Below are 24,768 nucleotides of genomic sequence, written 5' to 3'. Positions count from 1 at the left end.
TTAAAGGGACAGCAGGCAAGCCTGATGCTTTTTCTCTACGAAACTCCCCCTCGCTCTGAAGCTGAAGCTCTTTTCCTTTTCTTTGCGTCTTCCGTCAAGGGTTTTCGCTGCTTCTTCGCCGGCTCTGACATTATACACACGTTTGCAACAATAACGTTACATAGATGATTAACGTTACGAAGATGATTAATTAACACAAAAACGTTGCCTGGTGTCCCTTTAAATTTATTGACAGACATTGTTACAGTATAAAGATAACGAAAAGAACGCAAAGAAAAAATGACAAATTTACAGTGAAACACTGAAACCCCTTAGAGCTGTGCACCGCTGAGTCAGATTTACTTTATAGGTAAATATTTGTAGGCTATACTTCCTGACATTCCTGTCAGTCAGGCTACATATTTTCAGATATAATTCCTCATAATTTAGGAGACCTTTATGAAACAAAATGTAACAGAAATGTATAAAACATGCTTGACAGATTATGACTAATTATGACAACTGGTTCAATGTCAGTGCGTGTAATTGCTCAAGCGATAACATACATTTGTTTTATAGGGTAGGACTATTCAGCATGGAACCAGTTTGTGCATTTTGACCAACATGACATTAGCAATTGCAACAGCGGACTTTTGTACACAGTCAGCATGGATGTCCTAAAGCATTTGCTGTTCAAGATTGGGAGAAATTGCTTGAAGTGCTTGAAGTGATAATGTGATGGAGTTTGAGAATTTCAATTCTGATCTGAGAAATGCGCCAAAGCAACTGAGGAAAACTGTAAAACCTTGGTCAGAATATCAACATGATGGAGCACCACAACACCATTATCAATCTGGCCTGTTTGTGTACCTGTTCTGTTACAAACACAAGCATCTTCAACATGTTGCTAACAGGTCCTGAGTCTGTTGTAAAGTAGCAAACTTTCACAGTTTATTTCTTTAGTCGTGAGCCGAGACTTGGTCCAGAATTAACTATAACTATAACTATATATACTCTTTTGATCCCGTGAGGGAAATTTTGGTCTCTGCATTTATCCCAATCCGTGAATTAGTGAAACACACTCAGCACACAGTGAACACACAGTGAGGTGAAGCAAACACTAATCCCGGTGCAGTGAGCTGCCTGCTACAACAGCGCGCTCGGGGAGCAGTGAGGGGTTAGGTGCCTTGCTCAAGGGAAGGAAAAATTATATCTACTTCTGTTTTTTTTGTTGTTCTTTCGGGCACCACAGTAATTTACAAGGTGTGCTTAATTATATAAAGATCATGGTAGGTCTTCATGATGATTGATGATGAATGTGAATAAGCAATGACTTACCTACTGTACATTCACACAAAACAGCAAACATACAGCTTTAAACATTTTAATAATTAATTTAATACATCTATATCTTGTGCACAGCACATATGTACAAAAATAAAAGGTAAATATTTGCAACATATCTACTCCCCCGACACACACACACACACAAAACACATGATTTTTGCAGATCAGAACTAAGGCAAAAGGGTGGTTTTTGCTAAGAAGATGAGGGGTATTGAAGAGTGCATTAGTCCTTTCAGCAGTTTAGGATTGTAATTACAGGAGTAGGAGCAAAGACCGGATGCCATATACAAGGAGTCACCCTTGTGTAATATTCTGCAGAGTTCATGCTATAGCCAGATACAGTGTTTCCAGTCTTACAAAAGTGTCTTTGTGAGCCGGTTTAATGTCACAGGAATAAGGTTCTAACGTATCCAGTAACATCCCAGGAGACTAAGTGCAAGCAAGACTTCAGGACATACAATATCTCCCTACATCAATTATTTCTGATTAAATTGCAAGACAAACTGAAAACAATGGCACACAACATTTCTGAATAGAAGAGAGAAGAATATGTGATGGGAGGTTTGTATAATTAGCATATGTCTGTATATCTGAATGGCATGAATACAGTATTAAAAATAAATAATGTTAAAATTATGTCCATGAGAATTAATACAGAAACTTGACTGCAACCAGTCTTAAACTGCAAGTGGGACTGGTTGGTCATTAACTCTCTGTAGCTGTTATTAAGAATTTACACTAAGCATTCAACATTGCTCCCAGTCACAAATAATTACAAATTATCCCCAGGGGAATGGTTTTATTTGAAGACTACTGAGTATCTTTCTGCATCAGTTAAAAGACAGAACAGTCAGTGAGTTACTTTTTTCTTTATCGTTCCAAAACAAGTGCTCACCCTAAAATTATATATAAAAAAAAAAAAAAAGCTCACCCTAAAATTACTTGGCACCAATGTCCCAAATCATCAGTAAAATCATAAAATATGTAACAAATGTCTGTCATGAGGTAAATTTGTGGAAAAAGTGCTATTTAGGTACTGTATATAAGTCTTCCCCCCTACCCCTCTTTTTCTCCGTCTCAGGAGTTCAAGACTTGTATCCATAACGGTTCAACCATAAACAACTATTTATGCTCTCAACAGCATGCAATCATGTGCAAACTCATTTCTTAATTTGTGAAACTGTAAACAAGCACCACTGCAACGACAATATCTCCTGAATTAAGGAATAACAGATGCACACACAGTGCCTTCCCTCTGATGCTAAATCAGTAATGGGTCTGCAAATTAACTACATTATCTGTTAAATAGAATAATAAAAAAGGTTCTTAATATGTGCCACCTGTAACTCCCCAGTATTGCAGCAGTATTGCACCATGCCCCCAGGATCCGTTTTAAAAGTCAGAGTGGTGTTATACCGCACATTTTGCAAATGCTTTGATAGAACTTTGGGTTCATATAGGGCATCTGGGCAGAGGGATAGTATTATGTATCTTGTGGTTGGAAGACTTTCTCTAAACACAGCAAGAACTTATTTACAACGAAAAGGGAAACTAAAGGCCATTAACACCAAAAGAGCCATTAAAGATCAGCATTTTTGCCATCTTATGAGTCAAAATATTTCAGTTAGTCATGTTTAGTCCACAGGTCTACAGCAAAGACCTATTTCTTCTTGTCATATTAAAGTCTTATTAAAATAAATCCTTAGTTCACACAAAGGCTATCAGTAATAATCTAATTCTAATTAAGTACTACATTCATGGTACTCATGACTGTACGCCTTCAGCCAAATATCAGTTGAAAAGTATCAGGTATAAGGGGAGTTCATTCCCACAGTCCAGCAGTTAAACTGGTCAGATACAGCAGCATTATAAGAAAAATGTCCACTTACAAGCATCCACTCATAGTCCACTGTTATGTCAGTTCTGGGCTCTAGGATCTCAACAGCTTAATTGATCTGATTATGAAAGAAAACAACCAGAAGATACCCATGGCCTTCTAGTAATTAGGCTAGTACACATACTTTTCTGGAGTGTTAACAGACTTGCAGAAATCCATTTTTTCCACTGAGTACATCTGTTGCATAAGTTATGGGGTCACAATCACAAAGCTAAGGCACCACCTACTTTCACAGCATGAATATCACTTTAGTAATTTCTTCAGTTTTACTCACAAGAGAATGGCAATTATGAACATAGTCATCTGAACAATGGTGGTGAACAAGCATGTTTCTCTCTGAAACCATCATGCACACTGAGGTAATAAAACACTGTAAATTGTATACATATAAGCCAAGGATATTAGTTAACCCAGTGACACCTGTATAATTTGCACCTGTTGTGAGGAGCACCTAAGTCATAGGCCATAACAAGCCTCTTAAAGAAGAATAAAAGAAGTCCCTTACAGAATTATAACAGAAACTACACTTAGCATAGACAATGAAGTACATAAATATTTGACAATGTCTGCTGATGAAATTAGCAAAGTATGTCTTTGTGTGTAAACAGAATAGTAGGTCATCTCTTTCTTCTGAAGTTCTGTGGATTTTCAATTTTCCTCAAACTCAAATGTGCAAATTAGTGGTTCATTGTCAGTTTAGCTCATAGCCGTGGTAGGAAGTGTGTAACAGTCATGGCGATAGAGGCCTTGTATCCTCTCTTCATGCGCCCATTTTTGCTTAGAGCAATGTAACATCCTCTATGTATGGAAGACTCATAAGCATTGTAGTTGTTGGGAAGCAGGGTCTCCTTGAACTTGCATTCATCTTGGAAGACTCTCTGAAAAAGTCATCGAGTGAAAACTTTAACAAACAGCCCAACTCAAATTTAGCTGATAGATTTTTCATTATTTATTGCAATTACTTTATCGGCATAATATTCATACCGATTTTGAAAGATTACTGATTATTCCAATAAGCAGAGCAATAAGATACATGTAGGTATTAACTGATATCTGAATCTGATACACCTGGGTCATTTCTTCCTGAATTCCATCCACTCTGATTGTTGAGTAAATGGCTATTGGATGGAACTACTAATTCAAAGTCAACATTCTATTTATGAATTTTTTGGGTTATCCACATCAAATTGGTTTAGGTTTAAGTTAGCTTTTAGAAGTTGCAAAATTCATACATAATTTCAAATAAAGCATAGACTATCTGTAACATTTGGTGTTACAGGGTACAGATTGGCAGGATCCAAATCAATACCATGTTTCCCCAACAGCAGCATCATTACTTTAATGACTTTTTCAGGATATTAACAACAGACATAGGCTACCTGTAATATCTGTTGTTATAGGGAATATACAGATTGGTCGGATCCAAAGCCTGGTTTTCTCCAACAGAACCACCATTACTCTAACCAAATTTAATGAACATGAAAATTTGTGTATGCAGAAAATACCTTGGATTGCTTGACAATATCCGAGATATCATACCTACCGTTCCGTACAATCTCCCACGGCTATTCATTGCGACAAACAGCTCAGTTTTCACCCCAAACAAGCTAACGACTCCACGCTCTACAGCTGAGATCTCTATTAGACCTGATAGAACAAAACATTGAATTAGCCTACAAACAGCAGAACTTCAACTATCCTACACTGTATGAAACATAGGATAAATTGGAGGGAATTAATATACAATGACTGATCTATTTCCCCTTGGGGATCAATAAAGTATCTATCTACCTATATCTATGTAATACAACTGTTCGATAACCTATACAGTGCAAAATATCCAACCAGTTTTAGGTATGAATTATTTCACTTATGGATAGTATACCTTAACACTTATCTCATCTTTGAGCTTGGAGACATGTACATAACTGGTGGACAATCTGTCTTTTATTTGGGACACATTTGTCTGTTCTCATAACGGATTGGCTATCATGCAAAAAGCAGGGATATGGGCTACATGCTTAATGACTTGTAATTATTTGGGGACCAACTCACTGTACTGGTTTTCATTATGTGCGCCGTTTATCCTGCCGTCTGGGAGGATCTGAAGGTGAAACCCGATACCCACGTTGCAGTACAGCCTCCGCACTCTCTTGATACCAAGCAAATAGTCACTCTCCCAGTTCAGGTCAGATTTCTCCCCCGAGATCCCTAAAACGGAACGGGAGAAAAGGTTCTCCCATGTTTCTTCCATTAAAATTACATTAGTCCTGTTTGAGAGAGGATACAATGACACAATCCCACAGAGGGACCCAAAGAGAACAATCGCTGTCAACGTCCAGTGCGTGTTGGCTTCGTAGGACATACTGATGGAGAGCTTTTGCGCAGTGGCCATCCAGTTTACCTTCAGGGCACGTGGTCAAAATTAATGACCCTAAAAATAAGACTCTTCTTGTTTTTCTTCCTTCGGCATGGTGGCACAGACTTATTTTTGGAACAGAATTCTGGACTTCGAACATGCAACAACAGCCACTGAACTGATCAGAAGCCAGCAGAGACAGAGCAAAGCTCGAGATTAAACTGGTGATTACCATGTTTTACCAGCCTATGCCCCTCACAATGAAGAACATAGCACGAGAAGAGGATCACCCGCTGAAATGCTAAAGCTTGCATGCTCGCAATATGATATCACACTGACATTAAAGCTGTCCTATCGAATTGAAAGGTCACTGAGAGAGAGGGGGTAGGGGGGTGGTGAGTGAGAGAGAGGAAGGCTACAATCTACAGTGGGCAGTGGTGGCAAAATGGTCGGCTATAGCCCAGTCACTGATTGGCACTGGTCGCTCCCAAAATTGGATTAGTGGTGATGACGGGCTGCTTCTTTATTTAGAGGGAAGGTGTAAAAACAGTTCAGAGATCACCACATGGCAATGACAAGTCTTGCAGGGACCTTCTTCAGTTATTGTTGATCAAGTTAGGTCTTCTAGGGACATTTAGGCGTAGACTTCATTTTCACAAATGGTATTAAGCTAATTATATTAATTTGGGAAAACAAACTAAGAAGCACTTTCCACATGGTCTAAATAGTGTTTAATTCAACAGTAGGCCTAGGTTGACCTATTCACCTACAACTCTAATAGGACAAAAGACATAATTATTAACTCATTAAAGAATTTGGGGATTATTATTATGATATATTGGTTGTGTATTGTTTAAGGGATTAAGTGGATGGCAAAAACTAAGATGTTTGCCACTTTTGCTGTGCTATGTCAGCTTGCCTGGAATGTCAGCTATGTCAGCTTGCCCTGTTGTTGCCCTCACTCTCAGTATGTGTCTTTATCTTACTGCAACTTAGCTGTTGTAATGTGTGACTCACTTTGCATAAAAGTGTTTACCAAATGAATATGCTAAATGTGGCAACCATAATGGCCTCTAATTAAGGTACAGGCTCTAATACATAGTCATATGTTTTCAAAGGGAATTAGGGCTAATGTGGCAATTTGAACATGTCTCAACAGTTTCAACAGTCAGCCTTCACCCAGCCTCCCTGTATGTTCGCGTCTGTTCTTCCACCTCAAACTGTTAGTGAGTGTTGAGCCTATGTTTATGAATGTGAATGCATCTCAGTCTGTGTGTTAATTGTCATAGTCATAATAAAGGGGCTTTTGTCTAAAAGAAACAGCCTCATCACACTATTTGTTTAGATGATCAGAGAATATTCATTTGGTAATTATAGGCCTATAACATGAGCTAAGACCTGAGCACATTTGGATGCTTCTGATCAAAAGGGCATTTCATTTAGGTCTAAATTGTTTTGTGGAAATTTCAAATATTCAGATTAATTTATAAGCCATTGAATCTTTCTTTTGGGTTTTAAAGTTATATTAACAGCTGATTATTAAAAAGAGCATTTTACACATAATCTTCAGTGTCCTGCCGGCGGGACGGTTACCCACCTCCCCCAACATTCTAAATCAATTGTATGCACCATATTGCTATTAGACTAGGCAGGATTTTGTAAAATGTGCTTATTTAAAGTCCCGAAGGCAAATCATGTTAATTTTTGGCATACAACATTTTTAGGGGTTTTGAAGGGTGCTGAATTCAAATCTTCTATATACCAGGCTCAAAAATGTCCCATAATGCCCCAAAATGGAGAAATCCAATATGGCCGCCGCTGCCAGGTCAAAATCGAATTAATCACTTATTTTTTGGACTAGACAAGGTAAAATCCTGAATGTAATGTGCTTTTATAGGTTTTCACATATAGGGAATTCAATGCCATGCTCAGATTTAAGATCAAGACTAAAGAAAATGCTTGAAATTAATGTACATTGGTTAAAATTGTTGTCTTGGATAATGAATAATTCTTGAAAAAAGAGGACCATGAAACAGGTTGATGGCTTTCTGAAGAATTTACTTGAAACATGTTTAGAAGCAAGGTTGATTACCATATCTTAACTATCTATTCATTTATCTGTATTTTAACTATTTATTTAGTAAGAAAATGCTTGAAACTCTTAAGCTAAAGGCCTATGTTTAAAACTGTTACTACTAGATTTGCCTACTAATGAAATATTGTACCTCAGCCTATTGTTTTGATGTCCAGTGTGCTATGATGACATGTTTGCCCATCCCACCCCTACCCTTACCCCTACACACACAAATACCCATATGTAACCCTGAATGAGGCCACACCCTCTATCTATACACTGAGGCGCTTGTGAATTAAGTCGCTCCCCTCACATGATGCTCAGCAGTAACAGGTAAACTATAAAATAATATAATAACAATTTGTTTAGGACCATGTAATACATCTGTAATAGCATGTGAAGATTGTTATGTGAGGATTATGTATAGGCTAACTGAATAATTATAGCCTAGAAATCTAGACACACCCTAGCGGCAGCAAATTACATTTGCTTCCAGGGCTAGTCTAGCAACTCTCCGTTGGCTTGTGAGCTCGAAAAATTAAACTTCTTTCAGGCCAATCAAATCGTGTATAGAGTCATTAGGTGGGCTTAACATAATGATTGATGGCAGAGTTGCAACGGTTTGGCTTGAATTCCCTGCTACTTGAAAACAAAGATGGATGTTACTGTTGGCCAACAGTGTGACACGAGTTAAGCTTGTTTTAAGATGGAAAAAAAGTTTGAACTAGCCAACTAGCTCCGCTGGTGGGAAAACGCATGGGACTCAGCGCTGTCCTATTGCGTGCAGAGGGAATTTGAAAGACAACCGATTATCCCACCCCTCGGACTGAGCACTGCGAACGGTGAGTGCCCAGACCCTACATTTTAATGTGGGTCTGGCTCGTCAGGCTAGAATAATTAATATATAATAAGAAACTAAATAAACGTTAGCAAGTTAGCCTTTGTGAATAGGAAGAAGCTAACTAGAGCCTTCACTCTCCGGGATGTGGGCCCCCTCTTGACAAGATGTCGGCCGCAGCATTCAAGGCCCCCAGCACATGAACTGCTCTGAGAGAGCTGAACAGGGGATGAGCCCAGAGCCACAGGTCTGTCGCCAGGCTGCAAAGACCTGGAGACCCCAAGCCCCTCTGTCTGTTGTAGGCCGCAGTCACCGTGCTGTCGCTCCTCACCATCACATGTTGGCCTCTTAGCCACGGTAGAAAGTGCCGGAGGGCGAGGAGGACTATCTGCACCATTGCCACCATAAGGCCCAAGAGGAGAAGGCAGAGTTTCCACTCCACCTGGGCGTGCAACTTGAAGCGACATGCGGCGAAAGACTGCTGTCTCGCCGGTGAGAGTCACGGATGCCCTCCTGGAGTCCACGACCATGCCCAGGACGGTGGTGACTTGGGAAGGCTGGAGCCTGCTTTTTTGGGGATTGGGGCGCAAGCCCAAGTCCTGAATGTGCTTCAAAAGCAAGGCCACATGTAGGCGGCATTGCACTTCTGAGGTTGCACAGATGAGCCAGTCGTCTAGATAGTTTAATATCCTGAGCCCCCGCTGCCTCATGGGTGCAAGAACTGCATCTATGCACCTGGTGAAGGTTCGGGGGGCCAGAGAGATTCCAAATTGGAGGACTTGGAACTCGAAGACCCAACCCTCGAACGCAAACCTCAGGAACCGCCAATGCCCCAGCCAGATGGGTATCTGAAAATAAGCATCCTGCAGGCCGATGGTAGCAAACCAGTCCCCTACATTGATGGCCTGCCGCACCCTCGGAACTGTGATTAACCTGCACCTCAGGGACCGGAGACCCCTGAGGTCTAAAATAGGATGAAGGTCCCTTGTGCGCTTGGGTACAAGAAAATAACGGGAGAAGAACCCCGCTTGGGGGTCTGAACTCCTGACTTCCCTTATCACCCTCTTGTCCAGGAGGGTGGACAGCTCTGCACGTAAGGTCTGAGCGTGCATGGCACTGCTCACCAAGGTAACCGTAGGTGCCCTCATCACACGGGGTCTGGTCCTGAACTGCAGGCGATACCCATGGGTCATGGTGGAGAGCACCCATGGATCCGCTCCTAAGGCCAGCCAAGCCTTCCTGCATCGAGCTGAGAGGTGAGGCTGGCTAGCCTGGAGATCGTCAGGAACGACGAGGGCGCCTGGAGGGGCCACGGCCACTAGCACGCTGGACCCCCCGGCCAGCTTGTGGGCGGGTACCCTGCCCCTGGGATGCCTGAAGCCGCTGCCTGAGATCAGTCGGCCCCCAAGACGGATGCCCCAAGGTAGGTGCTGGCTGAGGCGTGAATGCCCTAGGGCGCCTAGCGCCCCTGGCACGCCTGCCAAGAGACCCTGACACCTCTTCTGCACAGCGGCGGCTGTCACGCGCCTGCTGCGACAGTGTGGTTGCCTGTGGGCCGAACATGGACCCAGGCTCCACCGGCACTCTCAAAAGATGCTCTCTGTCTGCCTGCTGGAGCTGAGATTGAGACAGCCAGTGATGGCGTCTAGCTACCCAGAACTGAGCCAAGGAGCGGCCCGATGCCACTACCTGCTCCTTAGACACTGCAGCGAAGCACACAGAGGCTGACTGGAGCTCAGGGACAGAATGGCCGCTGTGTTAGCCAGGCGGACTTGCATCGCTATGGGCCTATGCAGCTTACCTAGCAGAGCCTCCATAGTCCTGCCATTGGCACTGAGGCAGGAGGGACCACCAAAGAGGGAGTTGGGAGAGGAGAAGAGGGGCTCCAAAGCTTGATCCACCTTAGCCTGGCCAGACCACCTACGAAAAGTAGATGGGGAGGAAAATTGGCGACAGACCAAGTCACTAAAGTCTGGTAGGAGGGGAATGAGTGCCGCCACTGGGCGCTCAGTCATGTCTGTGTGGAACCTAGACGCAGAGGCAAGGGGCTTCTCTGGAAGGGGAATATCAAGAGCCCTGGATGCCCTGCCAACGACCTCCTCAAACAGACAGGCCAGCTCACCTCCCACGGGGCTGGCTACACAGGGCTGTGCACAAGGTCTCAACGTCCACAAAGGCCTACTCATCTTCCTCCTCCAGCTCACACGGACTGGTAGGAGGAGCAGGTTGGGGAACTGCAGGCCTTGTGCTAAGAGAAAACAGTGAGGCTGCTGAGGACTCCCCAAGCCCCCTGGCTACTCTTGCCATCTTTCTTGATGGCCCCTCGGAAACAGGAGAACCCGCACGTTTACCAGAGAAAAAACGACAACGGGCTTCCCTTGTGTGTATAGGCATAATAAAACAATTCATGCACGACTAGGGGACGTCCCTTGCCTAGAAAGCATGTTGGTGGCCCAAACACAACACACACTTGTCTAAGCCTGCGCTGCAGTTGCAGGAAAAGTGGCATGTTATGCATGGAGTCATGCAGCTGCAGCAGTCTAAGCACCTGTCAGAACACTGCTGGAGAGGAGGAGGATGAGGATGATTAGGATAGCCTAAGTGTGTAGCCTACCTCTTCATACCAAGAAGATTAAAGAATTGAATAGAATAGAATGGATTAATTACTAAATAAATTGGTAAATATGCATTATTAAATAAATAGTTAAAATACAGATAAATAGATAAATACAGATAAATAATATAAATAGATAGTTAAAACAAAGTCCTTTGGGCAAGTCCCTCCACTCGGCGGCCATATCGCAACGCTTTTTGGGCACTCATCGGGCATCCTATTCGGCAGAAATGCATGTGCGCAAGGCTTCACGACACGAATCTTGCTCCAGCAGCGAGTTCAGAACACATGATTGGCACAACGTCTTCACAACACACCATATGATTGGCTCAATGTATTCACATCACACCACATGATTGGCTCAATGTATTCACATGTCGATGTTTTGTCGAGGAAGGGGTGGGATATGTGTAGACAATGACCATATTGGCGTTACAAACTAGCCCCATGCATTTCTATGGAGGATTTTTTGAGTGCTGTGTCTCCTCAGTAGAAAGTCTCTGGTTAAAATATGGTAATCAAATTTGTTTATAAACATGTTTCAAGTAAATTCTTCAGAAAGCCATCAACCTGTTTTATGGTCCTTTTTTCATGAATTATTCATTATCCGAGACAACAATTTTAACCATGTACATTCATTTCAAGCATTTTCTCTAGTCTTGATCTTAAATCTGAGCATGGCATTGAATTTCTTATATGTGAAAACCTATAAAAGCACATTACATTCAGGTTTTTACCTTGTACAGTCCAAAAGATAAGTGATTAATTCGATTTTGACCTGGCGGCGGCGGCCATATTGGATTTCTCCATTTTGAGGCATTATGGGACATTTTTGAGCCTGGCATACAGAAGATTTGAAATCAGCACCCTTCAAAACCCCTAAAAATGTTGTATGCCAAAAATTAACATGATTTGCCTTCAGGGTTTATTTATTTTAAAAATTGACCTAGACAATATGTAGCATAGTAATGTTATACACCATTTCAAAGCTTTGGCTCTTGGGAATCCAAAAATGACACAATCTGTATAGTAATGTACAATCTGTATAGTGCTTTACATTCTCAGATTCATTTTATTATGTCTCAATTAAATTTGATCCAAAATGCTAAAAGGTTAACATACGTCATTACCAAACGTGTAGTGTTAATTTCGTCAGACGAGACGAGAGGAAATATGTTCGTCAACAACCTTTTTTTTCATGACTAAGACGAGACGATGACGAGACGGCAGTAATGTCCTGAAACACTGACTAAGACTATCTTAAGATGCATTATTGTTGACGAAAAAAGACGAGACTAAAATGTTTTGCATGAAATAAAAACTAAGATAAAATCTCTCTTCATTTTCGTCTACAAAATGAGAAGACAGAATATCTAGCTGTTAAGTTTTCAAAATATTCCGAATGAGTTCATAAGCAGCTTTCCTGTAGGCTAGTCTATGTGCTGTTGCTGCAACCCTGTGGCTGCAACACGAAACTACATGGAACAAGAACACTGGAGATTTCTGCCAGAGTTAGCAAGCTAACTACCTAAGCTTTATGCCACAATGCTACATACCCAGAAGTTGAAGCTTCTCTCATACAAATTAACATCCCCCAGAATGTCCATACGAAAATGTTTATCATGTAATGTCAACTATTTAACTAGTTAGACTGATGATGCAAAGTTTGCTAGCAAGTAAGCTAATATGGAAAGTTCGCTAGCAAGTTAGCTATGGCTAAGATGGAGAGTCTGTTTGGGGAATGTGTTGTGTTTGGGCGCATATCGCCATCTAGCGAGGCGGAGTAAAACATTAATACTTTGGCCTATGACAGTGTTTCTCAAACCTTTTCAGTTTCAGGACCACTTAACTAACCCTATCTAAAAAAAGAAAAAGATTAGACCTACTTCAACAGTAGCCTATAATTAGTCTACACAATAGGCCTACTGAACCATCTTGCATTGTCTTTGTACTTTGCTTATTGTGTGGATTCATACTGTATGATTTAAACTGTCATATCTTAGTTGCAGAACTGTTTTTACATACAAGTTGGTTCAATATTGCAAACAACTCATCTATATTATATTTTACCACGTCTGCTCGTGGACTACTTGGGATACCTTGCGGACCACCAGTGATCCCCGGACCACACTTTGAGAAACACTGGTCTACGAATATGACAGTGGTCCAGTCAAATCTTTTACTGTCTATGGTCAAATCCCAGCCGAGCTATAACTGTAGCTTCGACTTACCTGTGCATGTAAACATACTGACTGACAAAAATCAGAATGAGTAATTATAACAGACGAAAGTAGCCCTGTGGACACACAATATTGTTGGAAAATTGAGATGTGTGAAACACTATTTGACTGAAATGTGTTGACTAAAACAGACTAAGACTAAGCTACCTTTAGTTTTCTTTTGACTAAAACTAGACTAAAATGACGAGACTTTTAGTCAACTAAAACTTGACTAACAAAAATTATATTTGAATGACTAAATATGACAAAGACTAAAAAGGTCATTTCGTCACAAGACTAAGACTAAGACTAAATTAAAAATAGGTGACAAAATTAACACTACAAACGTGATTGAACTTCAATGATTTCATACTTCAGACAAACGTCCACCAACCAGGAAATAAACGTTTGTCAATGGATCTAGGCCAGACTCTCTGCGAAGTCAGGAGAGGAGACTGGAACTATGAGAGGTTGGTCTACCTCAGCTCAACCAAGCAGGGGTGAGGTTGAAATACCTGTAACACCTGATGATGCCTGAATACATCACTAATGGTATGCTATACCTTAGCACTGAGAGACATCTACGCAAGCCATTAACTTTTTTGAGTCATTCAATATGTTGCAGAATAATGTCTTGGAGGCCAAGTAGCGAGGTCAAATGTATATTCATTGAAAATGTATCAATGAAAGCTTGAAGCTAACTTCCAGAAAGGCCCATCAACCACAAGCTCTTGACCTCGGAACTACAATTAAGACATTAGTTATGAGTGATGTACAAAATCTAAGATGTCTACATTGCCCTTGGAATATACATCAGATAACAAATGTTGATGCCCTACTTTATGAACATTTGCTTTTGATCTTGCCCCACAAAAGCATGGTTTTCTACAGAAAAAAGATTAAAGTGTAGTGGGTGTCCAAGTATGGTGTAGTTGCGATCACACACAACTGAACTTAACACTGCAACCTCAAACACCATTGTTGAACCTCATGCTTCAGGCATGTAAGAAATAAGCAGCTTATGAACTATCCTTACCCGTCCATATGACTAATATAATAGCATATTAACAGCCTGATATATGCTGCAAGGGCTAATCGTTTCATACAATAAATAAATTAGGTTTAACAATCTCACATTCAGACTTTTTTCTGGTTGATTGAATATATCCATGCAGATCGTCTTCGATTGAGCCATCAGTGTTTTGCGTTAGAATATGTTACAGGATTCATGATTTTAACATTACATGATGCTGACTAACGCTGGCTATAACTGTAATGTTAGCCTACTAATGTTTAAAAGTCTACTGGGTCAAGGCTGTACCAAAACCTGTCCCTGTTCTTAACAAACTTATTGTTTAATTCTGTGTCATCTTTCAGAGAAAAGACTCATTTCTGGCCAAATTTCACAGCTTGTAAGAAAATATATCATCTTCGTGTAAACTCGGTTTACACGAAGAGAACAGAAAAAATAGAAAAAGGTTATGCTACAACTTTGCCATTTCTCCCATACGGATCAATACCCTAAATCAGGGCAATTAAAACAAAATAACTTTCCTGTGACAGTCTATGAAATATTGAAAAATATGGGAAAATGTTTCATCATAATCTTTATTGATGGCTGACATGTTGGCACTGATGAAATACAAAGATGTAGCCTACCGAGAGGCAACTGCTGACAACAACGTTCAATAGATCCTACCAGGTGGCAGTAAACAAGGACCATTATCGAACCTAATGAATCACATGAAAAACCTTAATACACAAATGCATTTTTATTAGAATAGCCTTGTGACATGAAATCATATCTACGGGACAGGAACTTCTTTGTTGCCATTGACTTATACTCAACACCAACATTCTTGACCTGTGGTGTTCCCCAGGGGTTGATCTTGGGACCACTATTGTTTAACCGGTTGAAGACTGAATAATTCAAATTATTTTTGTTTTGTTTGCTGTGTTTTCAGACATGAGTCATCTTCAATAGCACAATGACTTAATTTCTTAATCAGAGCTAATAACAGTCAGCGTTTGTGTAAGGCTAATCTAAGGCTAATGTAAGTCCCTTAATTATTGCACTATTCCATGCTATTATAAGGCTCTTCACAATGCAAGTAGAACACTTCATTGACTTGAATGGGATTTCCCAAAGTTCTATGGGTCCTTATTTTCGACTAAGGACCTCTGAAATAATGACCGCTGTCAATGGCAACCGAAAAAAAAAATGTCATATCACTCCGCAAGTAGTCCGGTCACTTCTTTCATTGGAACTTTATTCAAAAGTGAAAGCAGACGGTTGATCAGCTGTTCTAAAGAATGTTTGATTCAAGTTCAGCGTGTGTTTTCAAACTATTTGTTTCTTAGCAAAAGCCGCGACAAAATGGTAACAATAAATGTAAAGAGACATATCGTGGAGTTTATTTTTCCGTTTTGGCAAGTAGCTGAATAATAAGCGGGAAAATGTATAGAATGCCGGTCATTATCTGAAAATAAGTCCCTTCAGGATGAAACAAGACCCCTCCACTGGGGCATCGGGGTCCTGTTTGCCCTGTTGGCACTTATTATGACCGCCGCGCGGCGAAGCGGCATGCATGCCCAAATTTCCGTCAATGATTCCCGGGACACTGAAAGACCGGGGTACACGAAACTTGGTGGGCATGTAACCCCACATGGATAGCATGGAACCATCGTTTTTCGTTTTGATCTGTAGCCCCCCCGCTGGACTGGACCCCCCGAAAGGAGGGTAGGGCAGACACAGTTTTCTGTGAATATCTCGAAAACCGTAGGGTTTAGGAGGAACATTTTTTTTTTTGTATGTTGATCTCAAGGGGCCATGTCAACCCATTCCATAACCACTCATTTCATGTATAGCGCCACCTAGTTAAACACAAAAGAGTAAAAATGAGGTGTTGTAATTGAAGGTATCTGTGACCTAACATAGTCAAAACTGCACGAAATTGGAAGTGTAGGGTCATTATGACACCCTCTGTATGCACGCCAAGTTTTGTGGAATTCCGTTCATGGGGGGCCACACAATAAATTAATTTATGTTACTATACACCAACTGGCCTCTAGGTGGCCGGAGACAGTTTTCTGTGAATATCTTGAGAACCGTAGGGCCTAGGAGGTCCACCTTTTTTTTGTATGTTGGTCTTAAGGGGGCATGCTAACCCATCCCATTACCACTTATTTCATGTATAGCGCCACCTAGTTAAAAATTCAAAAGCAAAAAATTAGGTGTTTTCATCACAATATCTCAGGCTGACAAGGTCAAAACTGCACGAAATTAAGTGTAGGATCATTATGACACCCTCCGAATGCATGCCAAGTTTTGTGTACATTCGTTCATGGGGGGCCTTACAATAAAATAATTTATGTGTACATTTAGTGACGTACACCAACAAGGATTCCCGGGACACTGAAAAACCGGGGTACACAAAACTTGGTGGGCATGTACCCCCACATGGATAGCATGGAACCGTCATTTTTCGTTTTGATCTGTAGCCCCCCCGCTGGACTGGACCCCCCAAAAGGAGGGTAGGGCAGACACAGTTCTCTGTGAATATCTTGAGAACTGTAGGGCCTAGGATGACCATTTTTTTCCGTATGTTTGCCTCCAGGGGTCATGTTAACCCATTTCATGTGCACACATGTGCACAAACAGATACACACACACACACACACATACATTCACAGTAATGATACGTATGACACATACTCACACAGTAGACATATGTACGCTTGCATGCACAGGCACATACGCAGGCACACACACAAGCACGCACACACACACACACACACACACACACACATAACATAACATAAACATAACACAAACAATCAAGAATTTCTCAGAATTATGACCAGGCAAGATGGAGGTGGGGTTGTATAAAATGAATGTTACATGTGAAATCTATGAACTAATCATGTTTTGGTACTTGTTGTCTAGCAGATACCAGTGAGAATTGAGTGTGGATAATGCAATTTAGTGAGACAGTTAGAATCATATAGGCCTTTCAGCGTGATTTCTTTTTGTGGAAAAAATGTGCTGGACTGGGCGGCGGTCATATTTTGTACCGCTCTGCGGTACATCTAGTTTTCAGATAATGACCGGCGTTTATCCCTTACTTAAAGAACATGTCTTGGAGTGGATATCAGAAAGAAATGTAGGTTTTGCCATCAGTATTAAGATTAAATATTTGTATACGATATTTGTACTATTTATGATTGTTCTTTGAGTTAACGTCATTTAAATAAGACTGATTAAGTAAGGTGCACGGTCATGTACTTTTTAGGCCTATTTCTGGAAAATGTGTTGGAGTGGACAAAACTGTTTGATAGAAAACTTTACAGCTATATCAGCTATTATGATGTTCGAACTGTGGAGTTTTGTTGGTAAGCTGCTACTTTGTATCATATTTGGCACATTTGAAGTATTTCCTCTGCTAAATAAGTTCAACCAGGTCAGCTATATTTCTGAACTTATTTTTATTTGAAATATGGACCGTATTTCAAATACCCAATATACCATTTACATTAAGATTATGATAATTCTCTGCTGACTGACAATGACACTGCCACGTGGCTAAAACATTGTAAGACAATGCGGTGGAAACATGGAATAAAAAGAAGAAGCGTTTTTATCTCTTTTTTTTACATTTTTATGAAAAATGGCATGCCCAAAATTATTCATACCCTTTTTAAATAATCAGTGGAAACATCTTTATTTGCATTCACAGCTCTCAAAATGGTTTTTATAATACCTACCAAGCCTCATCATGTCTCCCCAATGATTGTAGACCGCATCTTTTTTGCAGCAATCCGGGTTTTGAGGCAGGAACGATTATTTGCCATGACTCTGGCCTAGTGCACACTGTCTCGAGGTTTGACATAGTGTTTTCTGGTCATCCTAGCTAAACTCGTTTCACTAACGCCAATCCAGGATGAGTAGGAGCGACTAAGTCAAGCCAGGTGTAAGTAATTCAGGATGTGTGCGCGTTCTTGTTTCTGCTCCAAAGAGCCCATGGTTGAAATAAAAAAAATGCAGAAAATAGCGTCATTCACACAAAGTGAACAACTGCTTTTGATAGACTAACAATGAAGTAAAGTTTCCCTTTTTTGAATGGGGTAACACGGCTATTTCTGTAAAACAGCGAGAGTAGGCGTGGTGCACCAACTGAATACAAATCTACACACCCACGTGTGAGTGCTTCCTTATTTTGGCACGTGACGTCATTAAGGAAGAGCTTGCCACCGCAAAGATGCGACTCTGTATACCTTTATAACCAAATTCTTTGAAAACACCTTTGAAAAAATTGACCCTTCATTTCCAATCAACTACTACAGTAGACTATTCAAACGTCTATCAACAAAAGAAGCAAACCTATGTTAGGCCTATATTAATATTTATAAGGCTATCACAATTAAAATAATAACCATGTGGTAGTAGGCAGACCATCTGTTTTGATTTGCGAAGCGAATATATTTAGCAAATAGTATATAAATGGAATAAAGCTCCTTAAAAATTCACACAGAGGCCTGTTTTAAATGACAGCTATCTGAACCAATAAGACAACATAATTAGGCTACTATTAGAATTAACTTAGCTTGGCTGTAGGTGCAGAGAATAAATCCCCATGGTAAGTGGTAACTTATGTGCCATCTCTTTTGTGAAACCGAGTCAAGTCTAAATTCATCCAGGATAACAAAAAAATCCCAGTTTAATCCGATATCTAGGTTTTGTGAAATACCCCAGGTCCCCCTGGTTGAAAAACATCCCAAAAGAATAATTTTCTCATAAATGGAGCATGACCTAATTACCTATCAGACATGCTTCTGCAGTAGGCTACACACCTTCTAGACCCCTCAGGTCTCATAATTTCCTCCTTCTTACATGTTAGTAAAACCTGCTGTTTGAACTAAACATGGGGAAGCAAAAAGTAGCATGGTCAAACATGACATACAAGCCATAACATGAAATTACTATCCATAAATCTACTGCACATATTGGAATTGACGATGGACAGTAAGATGAATTGTAGGATGGACAGAATATTAAAATAGTCATACTTTTAATATACAATAAAAAACAATCATGTACATGTACATAAACCATGATTATATAAAAACACAATTATCACAAATCATATTCAATAGCATGATTCAGGATTCCACTCGTTTTGGGTAACATTGTTCTGTTGAACAAAATAGTGTAATTTGTAAAATGGACAAATCACTTATTGAAGCAATTTTAAAAATGGATTACACACAAAAAAATATATTCATCTACATAATCTTACAGCAGATAGGTCTCAGAGACATGAAAAAAAACTGTAACAATGTTGACCACAATGAAGACAAAATGTTCATGGTCAAATTTCTTTTGATTTTTTTTCAAGGCATCATCTTGCCAATGTGAAATTAGAACCATACACATGTCTCTTCAGCCATCAAAACATAAGGGTGATGTCAAATTTAAAGACTAAAGATGTTTAATTAATTAGTGCTGTCAATCGATTACATTTTGAATCAAAGCTTCCTGTGATTATTTATTGCCCCTCACAACTGAAGCTTGTAAAAATAGACATTTAAATGTATCACAGAATTAATGTTGAATTAACACAAAATAAGCACATTTCAATTCAAATAGTTTAGCAGCATCTTTGAACATAGATCCTATATCCAATTAACTACATATTTCCACCAAAACCATCAAGGCCATTAAAACGGACTCAGTTTGTGTTGAATATTTCTAATATGTGTAGCAGTCGAAGTATGGACTTTTATTTTGAAATGAGGATTGAAATGAGGATGTAGAAATCCCAACACCAACAAATTAAAAGACAACAAAGAGATGATAACACTGAGACATACTTTTAGGGTAAGACTAAAGGGAGATCGCGAGAAGGTCAACCATTCACTTTTCATACATTCAGTTGTAGCTCTTACTTAGAATAATTCTGCCAGTGAAATTGTCACCTTTGGAGGTTCTTGTCAGGCTATGGCGCTTGGAAGGGGTATACAGCGACGCAGAGGGCTCTGTGGGACTACGATGTTGTTTGACACAGAAGCATAAATTAGGCTTTAAATTCAAGAGGAAGCATGGTTGAAAAAACACTGGTAAAAGTATCTTGCACTTGGTGTTTTTAATGTATGTTTTTTTTAAGTCAAAATCAAATGAAGCAGGCTACTCACTAAAATTGCAAGTTTGTGGATTCAACTGAGTTACGTGTCACATTAAATGCTCCCACATATTTAACTGTTAACCTAACAGATATAACAAAACAAAACCTAGGCCATAAGTTGTTTTTTACAATGCATTAAAGAAGCCCTATGCAGGTCTGGTTATTCCTTCGCTGTTTCTGGTTTTTCGCCTGATTTGGGCTCACATTTTTCACGACATAGCTCCCCCTGCAGCTTCGGTAGCAAGTGACTGCTACGCTAAACCCCCACTAGATAGCGAGCTAGCCATCAAGAAACCAAGCTAAACACATACAGGGCTCACAATAAAACGGTCGAGCAAACACATTGTTCAAGAGACTATCAAATCACATTACAAAAACGAAGTTCACCCAAGGGTAGGCTACTTACAATTTCAACAGCAACAAAGCCAAGTCGGAGTCCGTTTTGCAGTCTTCTTAGAAACTACAATCTGACTACATTTTCGAGGCGTGATTGGATACTTCCGCTGAGTCACATCCGGATGTGTTCGGACCACGACAAGAAAGTTGCATATTAGTTTTTTTGCCGCGGAGAAGCACTAGGAGGAGACGAAGCACCCACCAAACGACCCAAAAAGTGTTGTAGAACCATCAGAATGACTCTCAACCTGCATAATTAAGGTCATTTTTGCTAAAATTGTTGCATAGGGCTTCTTTAAGTTTTATATTAATGTAATAATATTGAGCATATAGGGAGAAACCGAAAGAAAGAATTGCCTAGGTTACCACTTTTAACGCTAATGGCTAACATAGTACTTATATAAGAGGACTACCAAAACAGTGTACTGATCATCATGCACTTGTGACTTGCATGAACGTGATAATGCCAGATGTTGGCTCTGTTCGAAATGGAAGGCAGCGACTCGATGCCTCTGCCTAAATACACAGCTGTCTCACTAGACATGACTTCAGATTGAATGCATCTTTTAGGAATGAGCGTAGCACTCTAGAATCCGAACGTCAAACTAAACTCTCTTACGGAAGCTAGCCGGCTAATGGTAGAAAGTTGTTTGGCAGGCAACACATATCAGATCAGACATTATGAATGGTTACAACAATGGTATAATCAGATAGTACAGTATTTCTTTCTTTCTAGAAATTGACAAATCTAAGCAAAACAATGTCAAACAAATCACATTTCAACAGATTCAGCAGCCATTACCGGTGTCATTCGTTTATTTTTCACAGTTGTTTCAGACGTTGCCGCAAAGGATTATGGGTAGTAGGGAGCATGAAGAATACATCGATGCTGCCTTCAAAAATGACCGTTATTCGGGTAATTCTAAGCTATCTTAGAAGGCGGCAAAAAGAGTTTTTTCGGTTTTGAGCCACACTTGCTGCCTTGCTCCCCAGTTATCTTAAAAGACAGCATTTTTACCGTTTCGAACAGAGCCATTTACTTGCACACTAAAAACGTGGTCACAGCCTAGAGCCTTGTATAGCAAACCAATCTGGGAATAGGAGAAAGGAGGATTTGAAACCCAGGGATCCGGCGGGTATTCCTGAAAGTGGATATTTATTATAACTCTGAGTTTGTTAACCCTGAAATGAAGGAAACTCCAGACTTCCTGTTGAGAAATGAGAGGTATTTAAAACTTATCAGTTACCACAATAACTGACTGTGAACAGAACCGTTTTGCTGGCAGGTTTTCCTCAACAAACCCTGAGTTTGACCCTATACTCCAGCTGAGCAGCTTTTGTGATATTTGTTTTTCTATCCTTCTTTATCTGTCGAACTTGAAACTGCATTCATTTCCAGTCTTCTGTTGGAATAGGATTTTGCGACCCAACACTGTATTTAAACCAATTAACCTGCGTAAGAAATTAATCAAAGCGCTGCAGTTAGCTTGAGATCATATAGTTCCAACACTGCTCCTTTCCTGTGAACACACACAGCGTCTGGTACAGAAAGCATGGGTCAACAAAGAAAGTTGATATCCACCATTGTAGTACCAATTACCTCAGATAGCTTACACAAAGAAAGGCTGGCTATGAGCTTCGCACTCAAATCCACAGCTTTGGAATGAGAGAGTGTGCTAAAACCAATGGGTGCTAATGTTGGTCGCTAGCACATCTCCAAAGGAGTCCATCTCCAAAGGAGTCGGGGTCATAGTATCAGAACTCAGTAGATGATGACTTTTCATAGTTTTCAAGCATATCTTTAATGCAGAATACACACAGACATGGTTGAGTTTTCAGTTCCAGGGGCCTGTACTACGAAGCGGGGTTACTGGCTTATCTAGGTAACTTCGAGAGTAACTTGATCACATGTGGCGTAACTTCCCGATTAACCCGTACTACGAAAGGTGGATAGGTTTTAACCGAGGTATGCTGCCATGGCAATTTACGCTGCATCTCAAACCTGTTCCGAGCAGGTTAAGTTCTTGGTTAACCCGAGGTTTCCGTTAACCACACCCTTTATAAGTACCACCCCTCCACTAACAATTTCTCCCGAGACAATGTCGGCGTACCTGGATGATCCATACGACATTGGAGCGCAAATCGTGAGGGGCTCTCTTCGCAGGGCGAGGGGTTTTAGAGACCGCCAGATACCCGGACTATATTTTCTATGAAGATATAGTTTGTCAGCCGAGGGAATTCGTTATCTTTGTCAGATGATCTAGGCAGACGTCTCTAATGTCACCCGTCATAGCAATGCCGTTACGCTGACATTCATGTATTCCATCGGTGATGCTGAACATCTGAGCAAGAATACTGTAGGCCTATGTCCGAAAATAAATTGGACATAGGCCTACAGTATGCTGAACATCTGAGAAAGAATAGCCTAAAATAAATCGGACATAGCCTACAGTAGGCCTAATAAATTACCATTTTAACAAACTTGTTGAATTGAATGTCATATTACTGTACCCTGCACATAAAGGCTACACATTTCCACAGCACCAGAATCCGACCGAATGCCTCCCTCAACCCCTTCCATAATCGGCCTTCCACTATTATTTGCGATGGCCAACTCCTCTGCTACTGTAAAACACTCTGGTGCCTTACAGTAGTGTTCAAAGACACCTTTTTCTTGTTCGCTGTAAAACAGAGGCAAGTGAAGGCTATAAGCATACTAGGCCTACATGTTTTCATAATTAAGAAATATTAATGCAAGCTATAACTATATAAACCTACTATTCTGAATAATGTTTTTGTGTCTCATTTTCACCTGCTGCCATGTGCATTTGGCAATGGTGTTGCATCTGAAATGTTCACAGGATTAGGCATACACTAAATCAGTCAATGGAGGCTACTTAAACATTCAATTATCCTTATTACTGTAATATATATGCCCACTTCTGAATTGTGTTGCATCTGTAAGCCTTTCTTTGAACTCAAAATAGGCAATTTAATTATTTCAACTCATTTCAGACATTCCGCAAGCTGTTAATCCTCCGTAACACATATTTGAAGAACATGTGGAAATAAAACTTTACTTTTAGGCATTTAGACTACCCGATCTGCAATACGTTGCCAACAGCCTTGTCTTGCTTTGTTTGCTGCCGATGTATATTTGATTTTTGTCGTAGAGTGAGTTTTAATTCCTCGTAACTTGTCACAATAATTGTGCATTCCTCGTCCGTAAAATAAGGTAATCGCGTCATCATTGAAAGTGGTGACTTGCGCTGCAACCCGCCCCTTTTATCTGAACGCGCACAAACTCAAATTAGGTTAACCCCGGTTCAAGAAATCAACTTCTTAATCAACGTCGTAGTACCGATTAACACCACTTATGATAACCAGGTTTTGTCAACCCCGGTTTAACAAAGTAACCCTGGGTTACATCTGGGTAGGTTAAGCTCCCTTCGTAGTACAGGCCCCTGGACAGCTGATCTGAGTTCAGAAAGACCTGAGTTACTCTCAGAATATATGTTACACCTGCTTTTTGGAATATCCCTGCCATTTGATTCAATTTCCTTGTATCTCTGTAATCCTTATACAACCTTGTAAATATACAGCCTAATAATGACGAGAGGGAGGAAAAAGTACTTACTAGAGTACTAATCAGTCCTAGGAAGTAATTTTATGGAGTGGCAGGACCCCATGGATCATAGCACAATAATGCCTGTCAAAATATAAGCAAGGCCTACAAGAAAAATACCATTACCAACCAAGAATGGAGGGGAGTCTGCCCTTTTGGGGGGTGTTCTCTTAACCATATGTCAGGTTCCATAAATTCTTCAAAACCGAAGGCCATTTTGGGGCAGAATCTGATTTCCC

At 40.4% G+C, this 24,768-nt stretch overlaps 1 protein-coding gene across 1 annotated transcript; it reads right to left on the bottom strand.

The window, feature by feature from the left end:
• Positions 1 to 1,349: 1,349 nt before the first annotated feature.
• fgf6a (fibroblast growth factor 6a) lies at positions 1,350 to 6,083 on the bottom strand. Its single transcript, XM_048256471.1, has 3 exons — positions 5,279 to 6,083; positions 4,767 to 4,870; positions 1,350 to 4,101 (listed from the first exon to the last, which is right to left on the bottom strand). Exons 1-3 carry the CDS (start codon positions 5,616 to 5,618, stop codon positions 3,925 to 3,927), a joined length of 621 nt encoding a protein of 206 aa, XP_048112428.1. The 5' UTR covers positions 5,619 to 6,083; the 3' UTR covers positions 1,350 to 3,924.
• Between the last annotated feature and the right edge of the window lie 18,685 nt (positions 6,084 to 24,768).

This window comes from Alosa alosa, chromosome 11 (genome assembly GCF_017589495.1).
Source record: "Alosa alosa isolate M-15738 ecotype Scorff River chromosome 11, AALO_Geno_1.1, whole genome shotgun sequence".
NCBI classification, from domain to species: domain Eukaryota; kingdom Metazoa; phylum Chordata; class Actinopteri; order Clupeiformes; family Clupeidae; genus Alosa; species Alosa alosa.
Note: the sequence above shows the minus strand (reverse complement) of the source record. Positions and strands in the feature narration are given on the sequence as shown.